The sequence below is a fragment of the Equus caballus genome, chromosome 7 (genome assembly GCF_041296265.1).
Source record: "Equus caballus isolate H_3958 breed thoroughbred chromosome 7, TB-T2T, whole genome shotgun sequence".
In the NCBI taxonomy this organism is placed as follows: domain Eukaryota; kingdom Metazoa; phylum Chordata; class Mammalia; order Perissodactyla; family Equidae; genus Equus; species Equus caballus.
The window spans coordinates 76,725,031-76,734,465 of record NC_091690.1 but is presented as its reverse complement, the minus strand read 5'-3'; the positions used below and the strand labels follow the sequence as shown (position 1 = coordinate 76,734,465).

Sequence of the window (9,435 nt, the reverse complement as noted above, 5' to 3'; positions counted from 1 at the left end):
GAACTTACATAATCCAGGTCACAAAGCACATTAATTGCAGAACTGAAATTAGTTTTTATGTGTCTTGATTCAGTTTCAGGTTTTAACTTCACTCAAATATCCATGAATATGGCCAATATCTGAATTCTTCTCTCTTTCAAGTGATATATTTTCTCTAATATCAATTCATAATGTTGCAATAAATTTATTCATTATATGAAGTCCAAGGAGGTAAAGGGAATTAGAGAGCCCCTCTTATTTGCATGGAGACTTTCACTGCTGGCACCAACTGGCCTTGGGTTCAGCCTTGACACAGGCCTTTGACACTAAGGGAGAGAAACTTGCCTAATGGAGGGCAGAGAGCTGGAATCACTACCATCTTCCTTTCTCTTCTTTTTCCAGCCTATCCTTGCTCCCTGAGGAAGATTTCAAATGGTTATTATAAGCTACTACTCTGTGACCATTTGTGGATGTGAGGACCAGAAACACAGCAGAGTGTTCTTTTTTCTTCTCCTGAGAAACAATGAGATAGGGATATTGAGCAGCAGTGCCACTCTGGTTCACAGTAGGGTCATCCTCCCAAAATTGTCCTAGGTTCTTGTCTTTTGAGGTCCCCTTCTCTGACCTAGACCTCAATAATTTAACTCTGTGTTCTTTCATTGAACACAGTCATTGGGAAATCTGATTTCAAGAACTTACCTGGGTGGTAGACATGCATTTGCAGGTGAAGCATGCTAAGGTTGCAGCTCTATGAAAGGGTGTACGTGAGTGTGAGGCTGTGTGAAGAGAGTGTGGTGAAGCGACAGCTTGTGCAGGAGGTGTGTATATCTGAATGTAATGTGTCGTTTATGGAGGTGAAAGCTGTATTTCTGTGAAGGTTCAAGTGGGTGAGGTATGAGAGAGCAGAGGGGAGTGAATGTGTACTCTGGGTTGAAATGCCTGTTCTTTCCTCTGTTTTCTGGGCTCACTGAATGTCTTCAGCTCAGCTCTGTGTTCCAGCCTCCTCTGGTCAAATGGCTTGGTAAGCGAGATTACTTATTGACTCTCTCTGTGATGCTCAGGTGTGAAAAACAATTCTCTGGGGCTTTGATCTGTGGTGCACATTTTGAGAGGGAGAAATAGAAAGAGGGGTTGACAAAATGGAGAAGAAATAAGGCAGGAAAGTTTCCTGTGTGGCTTCTCAAGGAAAGTGGAAATTAAACAGCTAGTGTGGTATATTTCATTCTCCCTTCTTATCCCTTACTTTCTCTCCTCTTTCCTTGTGTACCTTCTCCTTATTTGTGTGTGTCTCCTTGAACTCTCACTCACTGTGAGTCCACCAGAATTCTGTGTTCATGGATGTGGTGAAAGATTTATGTGAATGAGGCAGCAAGTAATGGTGGTGGACCTGTGCATACATCGTTGTACCATGAGAATTCACTTCAAAATGCAAGTTCACAAATAAAATTATGAATGATTTCATGATGATGACAGCAGAGTGTTAAGAAAAGCACAAGCCCTCTGAGCATGCACACTGTTCAACTGCACAGTTTGTATGAGTTGGGAGTGACATCAGTACTCTAGATGCCTCACATCCCTTGACATCAGCCATCCATCAAGTCCTTGCACTAATGATTCCTTTCATCAAAGACTCTTCTAGAAATAATTTCTCCTCCATGACTGCAGAGTGCTGTACTCTCTTCCCTTGTAAAACACTTCTCTTCTCTGAAATTAATTGGAAAAAGTGGTCTTCAAAATTTTTATGTGGGCATTTCCTAAAATAGTTTTTAAAACACCCTATTCCCCTTCAAAAACTTTAAATTGACATCTAAAAATTATCATTAAAAGTTTAAATAGCAGAAAAGGATATAATGTCCAATATATTATGAGTATTAACACACAAATAAAACTGCTGTATAACAATTTAAAATGTATTCTATGGAATTTTTATGCCCTAGAAATTTCCAACTCACCATAATCCATTTAAAATATATAAGAACAAGCTTTCTTAACTGTCAGAAGTTTAATATTATTGCTTTGTCTCCATGAAGTCAGTCCATTTTCCCACAAATTTACTTTTTCCTTGAATATCTCATTATGATAGTCTTTCATACTTGTAATAATGATATTTATGCAAAATAGAATTATTTTATTTACTCTAACAATAAGCTCCTAATGTTAAATCTTTTATTATTACAATTATTATAATGACATTGATAAAAGCAATATGAAAATCTTTAAATTTTATAAATTATGAACATAAGCCTAATTTTTTGGGGGGTAAACGTGTTCCTTAATCAGATTGATGAAGCTTTTATTTTCTTTCAAATTACTTAATGCATTCACAAGTCAATATTGATTAAACGAGATAGAGTTCACATTCATTATTCTTAATTTTATTTTTATAAAATTAAGTTCTCAGAAGCATTGTTTACATAGATAACTCAGTTGGGAGTAGAGGGAATTTTGTTTCTGCAATGTAAGATTCACACCATAATTGAGACTAACTGCTGAAATAAGCAATGGTCCTAAAAGAGGAGGTTCTGGTTATCTGAAACTCAAAGGAGGACACCCACAGAGCTGGGGCCAAACCTCTGAGGAGGGATTCCAGTAAGGTGGTGCTGGTACATCAATTGGACATGATGAGGTGGGTCCAAAGTCAGGGACAAAGAAAAAGTGCCACTTGGAACTGTTTCTTGTTTCTGTTAGAATCATCTGTATTGCCAAGGGAAAAAACAGGTGCTTGGATGGCACTGAGAGGAACAGAATGTGAATAGGAAAAGGAAATCTCGTCCTCCTCCAGCTTTCCAGTTGGCCTCCAATGCCTCCTATTGGCGGAGCTTAACAGGCAGCCAGCTGGCAGAGGAAAAATGTAGTCCCAGCCAAGACATCACCAAGCAGAGCACAGAAGGGTGGTTCTGAAGCCGAGAGGCAACAGTTTAACAATTAACACAGTAATCCTTTGATTCATATGTATACATGCATATATTATAACTTGCACGGCATTTTGGGTTTGAGTAAATATAATACATGAATAAAAATCAGAAATAAATCTATTCATTTTGTTAGACCTCACAATAAAATTTTATTATTTAATGTAAGACAAAATTATACAGCTCTATAAAACAGGAAACATTTTATAAGATTAAATAATATCAGGATTGAATGTAATTTTAAAAATATTTCATAATTTGATAACAATAATTTTTAATTGAATTATGCATACTTTTTCTAATGCACATCATTTTTTAAATCCAAACACACACACACAGCACAATATGATGTTGTTATCGAGTCATCGAGTGAACTTGGAAAAATATGGTAGTCATTAAACACATTTCAATTATATTTACAAATACTAAATGAAAGCTTCAGCTATTTGGAGGTACTTTTCTTTCCAGTTAACAGCGTATTCAATTACAACTGGGAAGTGCCCTTAAGTTAAAGAGACGAAAACAGCAGTCTTTAGTATTTAAATGTTTCTTTATCTTTCTCTCATGAAACTCCCCTTTAAGAACTTTGCCTTATTGAACTTTAGATCAGGGATGAAAGAGGCAAAACCACTCCCACTGCTCTGCCTATTTTACAATATATTTATATTCAGAACATCCGAACACTGACCAAATGCTCTGGGTATGAAACAAAGGCTTGCTTCAATCCAGGGAGCTTTTATTCAAGAAAATGGCTGAATTTTTATGAGATCAATGGCTTTGTGTCATTTTAATTTACCCTAATCCCATCCCCCACTCTCCAGCCCCGCAGTAACCTTAGAAAATAACAACCTCCTTTCACAGTGAAAACCAGTAGCCCCATGGCATCCAGAGGGAGCAGATTGGGGCTGGAACTCTTTCAAAATCTCTTTTTCAGAAAATTTTCATTCTTTGACCTGTCCAGTGGTTCCCTTGAAGACATCACTTGCAAAGCTGTCTATGTTTGATCTGATCCAGAGCTCTCCCAGTGCAGTCTATTCCCTGTGGATGATTATAAAAAGCAACTGCAGACCATCAGTTAACTTTGCAGCCACCTGAGATAGTGGATAACAGTTGGGGCAAACCAACAATAAACAAACCTAAAAGCTAAAACTTAGGAATAGTTGAAGAATGAGATATTTATAAGGGCTTTGAACAGTTTTGCCATATCCCTGGGGACATAGAGAGATCCTGGTGCATCCCCAGGAGTCTGCACAGGCTTAGGGCTGTAGGTATGCCCAGAAAAGATCTGAGAAAGCCCTAAGCTCTCACTCCAGGCTCACCTGGAGGCTCTGCACAGGCAGGAAGTGAAAGCTAAAGTAGAGTTGTGAACTGAGTGTCTGAGTGTTGAAGTGCCCCAACATTCCTATGGAGCTCTGATCAAAGCCAGAAAGACTGTGCTTTCCAGGCAGGTGAGGAAATCTCTTTCCAGTTATTAACACACTACTAAGCTATGTAAGCGGAGACTTCAGTGACTACAAATGAAGAAGAATTGATGTTACAAAATTAATTCAGAAAATCACTAAAATAACAACAACAATGACAAGAACAAATAAAAATACAAGTAAACCCTGGGGAGAAAGAAGAATCTGATTTCCAGAGTTGCCACGTTATGTTATCTATAATGTCTAGTTTTTAACAAAACATTCAGGACATAAAAAGAAACAAAAAAGTATGGCCAATACACAGGGAGGAAAAATACCAATAGAAACTGTCTCTGAAGAAGCCCCAACACTGGACTTACTAAATCCAAACTTTAAGCTACCTATTTTAAATACGCTCAAAGAACTAAAGGAAACTATGAGACTGCGAATATCAGTAAAGAGATAGAAATTCTTTTTATAAATTCTGGAGTTCAAAGTATAATAACTGAAATGAAAAATTCGCTGAAAATGCTCAGCAGAATATTTGACAAGACAAAAGACAGAAATAGCAAACTTGAAAATTGGACAATTGAGATTATCCAGTCTGAGTAACTGAAAAACAAAAAAGAATGAAGGAAAAGGAATAGATCCTCAGAAAACTGTGAGACATAATCGAGAATATCCATACACATATATGGAAATCTCAGAAGGAGAGGAGGGAGGAAGAAAGAATAGTTGAAGAAATCAAGGCCAAAACTCTCCAAAATTGAGGAAAACATTAATTTATACATCCAAGAAACTCAACAAATCCTGAATAGGGTAAACTAAAGAATGCACTTAGTAAGCGAAGTCAACACTGGACAAGGGACTGTTGAGAGAAAGGCCCTTGGACTCTGAACAGACTTCTCTAAATCCTTAATGAGGGATCAATTTATGGCTAAAAGGAAATGAAACTCAAAAGTGGGGGAGTGGAGAGCCATGGGAGGAAATGTGGTTTTATTGAGTCCTGATTATCCCCCAAGCACTGTCATGCTTTCACAAAGTAGTTATATAATTATAATAATTATGTGAGGTGAGATAATGCAAAATAAGTCTTAGATAAGTTGTAAAACTGAAATAATAATATTTGGAGAAGTTACACAATTTTACATCTTACACAATTATTGATCACATTACATTTCAGGTACTGTTCTATGATTTTTTACATACACTCAATAATTTACTTAAATCTCATCAAAACCTTGAGTTAGATATTACTATTAACCCCATTTTACAGTTCACTGACATAGGCATAGAAGGATTTAGCAACATACTCAAAACACAAAACTAGTATGTGGAAGAGGCAGCTATCAAACCCAGGCAATCTGATTTTACTTCTTGTGCTCTTAACCACTGCCCAGAGTTGTGGAGTTTGGATTCAAATTCACTCCAGATGTTCTGTTTTTGATTTGTATATTTTTAACTTAACATCCCAGTTGAATATGGGGATATTCTACCATTCACCATGAGATGTAGCGTATATCCCAAAACAGGATTGCCTTGCTTTTTGGCAAGTTATAGCCCCTTCTGAGATGAAGGAAAGAATGTTGCTCTGTACTGGGCAATTCAGAATTGCTCAAGGAGCATATTTAACATTATTCTTAACATATCCAATTTATCTGACCATTCCTCTTTGTTCCAGTCCTTCCTCTCATCTCATTCCGTCCCTCTCATGTCATAGGCTTTCATCTCTATAAATTGACCTAGACAATTATCCTGCCCGTTTATCTCTCTTTCTCATCTCCAGCTGCTGCTCAGAGCTCATAATGAGACTTTCTCTAGGTGAAGTAGTCTTAGAAGTCGACTCCGAATCTCTTTGGTCCTAGCTCCATAGATGATGGGGTTGAGCACAGGAGGCACCAGCACATAGAGATTAGCCAGAAAGATGTGCACAGGCTTGGGGACTCGGTGTTGGCCAAAGCGGTGGGTGAGGAAGGAGAAGAAGGCAGGAATGTAGAAGACCAGGATGACCCCGAGGTGGGAGCCACAAGTACTCAAAGCCTTGTGCTGGGCATCGTGGGATGGAAGATGAAAGACAGCACGAAGGATAAAACCATAGGAGATAGCTATGAGAATTGAATCCAGACCCATGGCCAGCAGGGCCACAGTCAACCCATAGACAATATTGACAGTGATATTGGCACAGGCCAGTCGAGCAATGCCCATATGCTCACAGTATGTGTGTGCCATGACACGGTGCTGACAGTAGGGCAGTCGCCTCAGCAAGAAGATGAAGGGGGAGACAACGGCCACACTACGGAATATCCCCACAAGGCCAATTCTGCCTATGATGCTATGATTGAGAATCATCGTGTATCTCATTGGGTTGCAAATAGCCACATATCTATCAAAGGCCATGGCAAGAAGAACTGAAGACTCCAGAGCATAGATAGAATGGACACAAAACATCTGGGCCAGGCATCCCCCAAAGGAAATCTCACCAGCCTGCAGCCACAAAATGGCCAGCATTTTGGGCACAGTGGTGGAGCTGAGAGCCAGGTCGGTGAGTGAAAGAAGGCAAAGGAAGAGGTACATGGGTGCATGAAGAGCACCATCTGTCAAGATGACCAGGATGAGGGAGGCATTCCCAGCCAGTGCTACCAGATACATGGCACAAAAGGGGATGGCAATCCAGGTGTGGGCCCACTCCAGCCCTGGGATCCCTGTCAGGAAGAGAGTGGCTGGGAGGCTGTTGTCACTGATGTTGGAAGCTGACATTCTGCTTGGAAAACAAAGGGCTCTATCCCAGGTGTGATGGTGCACCAGTCCTGTAATAGCAGGTATTTGCTTCACTCACGTAAATGGATAACTTTCCTATGAAATAATCTTTTTCAGACTGATAAAAATATTTATTGCTATCAACTTGTTCTTGCATCTTAAAAGATTCCATCACCTGTCATCCATTTTCCCCTTGCCATTTTGTGTAGTCAAAGTTCATATTTTGAATTCTATGTTCCAAACTCCAAGCTAAAACATTAAGCATTTGCCTTTCTTATCCTTCTAGACTTATCTCTCCCCACATCCTGCACATCTTTCACTTGTCTTTTGTCCACAAATCTGGGGAAATTTCTTGAGTCTTTTTTAGTATATGCTATTCCACTTGCCCAAGAAGCCTTTTTTCTTCATTTTCTACCTCTTTAATTTTTAAACATCAGGGCAAGTGTCTTTACCTCCCAGAGGACTTTCTCCTCTATTTCTTGGTCCTCTTTATATTTTTCATCCTTCTACTACTTTGCAAAATCCTATTGAGCTGTGACTACATTTTACACAATTGCAACCACCACACAAGATGACTGTGTCTGTACCTAAAAATTTCGATCAATATTCACTAAAAGACTCAATTCTGATAACTCTTCATAGCATACAAAAGACTTCTTAATGCTATATTTTTTATTTACTTAATCTGAGTTTGTAACATATCTTCCCAGATATACACCAAATGGCTTATTTTTATATGTCACCAGAAGTGCCTATAAAGAGGTTAGGCAACCTGAATATGCTCAAATGTCTCATGATTGATTATCTACAGTGATTTTAGAACACATCTGTGTGCAATAGAAGAAAGCAAGAGATTTATCAGACACGCTGGCTGGGAAGACAACACTCCTAACTATGGCAATGTCAGTTCGAAGTCCTGCATTCTCACTAGTATAATGACTGGATGTGATGGCCCAAATAAGAATGCCAAGTGCTGACAGAGGCAGATTGTAGGAGTGAGTGGAGTGTCTTGGAGTTCTCCTTCTGCAGACATTCTGGAAGAGTAAATTCTTTTTTGCTGTAGAGAGCCAGTATTATATACATCCTCCATCACTTACATCGTGTACCTAAAAGAGTCCTTTGTAGGATGCCTAGAATCCCAAACTTTAGTCCTGATTCTGTCACAAGAGTGTTGGATGGCCTTGAGAAAATATTTTCCCTTTCCTGAGCAGTGTTGATTTACAAAGAACAATGACGCTGGAATCCTAGTCTCAACTTTTCTACCTATTCACTAGTTAGCATTGGATAAGTCTCACAAACTTTTTGAGATTCAATTTCTTCATTTATAAATTGAAAATAACAACAACTGAGTTACTTATCTCACAGTTATTGTGGTTGAGAAGGAGTAAAGTCTATAAAATTAAACATTTTGGACACTAAAGTAATGCCCTTGCCATTTTTACAAGCTCTTTGCCCATAGCTGCATATTGGAGTGGTACAGAGCATAATAATCATTTTCACTTCTGTCTTACCAAAGGGAAGTCCAAGTTCAGAGAAGTGAACTGATTTAATCCAGTTCACAAAGCACGTTACTGTCAGAACTGAAATTAGGTCTCAGTTCTCCTAATTCAAAGTTTTTACTTCATTTAACTGTCCAGTTTATGGCCAATACTTGAATTCCCATATTTTTCTTACAAGGCACTCTAATATCAGTATCTAATGCTGCAATCACTTTACACATTTGGATCCCAAAGAGACAGATGACAGTGGAGAGCCTCTCTTACTTGCCTGGAGTCTTTCACTGATGGCCCCAGCCACTGGAGGAAAGAAGCTTGGGTAGGAGAGAGTGGAGAGTTGGAGCCATTATCATTTTCTCTTTCTCTCTTTTCCCAGCCTATTTTTGCCCACAAAGGAAGATTTCAAATGGTTATTGTAAGGGAGCTGCTACTCTGGAAGCATCTGTGGATATGAGTACCAGAACGATTAGGTAGAAGTAAGGTTGTTTTCCAGGGAAAACAATGGGAAAAAGACATTGAGCTGGAGCACCACTCTGGGTGGAATGAGAGCCTCCTCCCATATTTGTCCCACTCAGTCTTGTGTCTGGGTCACTATGATGGCTAAGTATTTGAGGTCTCCCTCTGAGACTGAGACTTCAATAATAAAGTCTTATTTTTTTTTTGAACATATATTTTTGGGGAATCCAATTTCAAGAACTTACCTGTATCAGTGACATGCATTCACAAATTGGGCATGCTGAGATTGGAGCTCTGTAACAGGAGTCATATGTGAGTGTGAAATTGTGCAGGAGAGTGACGGAGCAACGGCTAGTGCAGGTGATGTATATTTGAATGAAATGTTTTGTTTAGGGACATGACAGCCGTGTTTTTGTGCAGGTTGTATCGGTGATT

At 38.9% G+C, this 9,435-nt stretch overlaps 1 protein-coding gene across 2 annotated transcripts; it reads right to left on the bottom strand.

Moving 5' to 3' along the window:
- Window positions 1-3,821: 3,821 nt before the first annotated feature.
- On the bottom strand, window positions 3,822-7,509 carry OR52D1 (olfactory receptor family 52 subfamily D member 1). Of its 2 annotated transcripts, XM_070272176.1 has the most exons (2): window positions 6,136-7,509; window positions 3,822-3,844 (listed from the first exon to the last, which is right to left on the bottom strand). In XM_070272176.1, the coding sequence occupies exons 1-2, from the start codon at window positions 7,046-7,048 to the stop codon at window positions 3,822-3,824; spliced, it is 936 nt and encodes a 311-aa protein (XP_070128277.1). In that variant the 5' UTR covers window positions 7,049-7,509. The 2 variants fall into 2 exon arrangements, with proteins under 2 accessions (XP_070128277.1, NP_001378330.1); NM_001391401.1 differs by lacking the exon at window positions 3,822-3,844 and having other exon boundaries at window positions 6,092-7,048.
- Window positions 7,510-9,435: the final 1,926 nt, after the last annotated feature.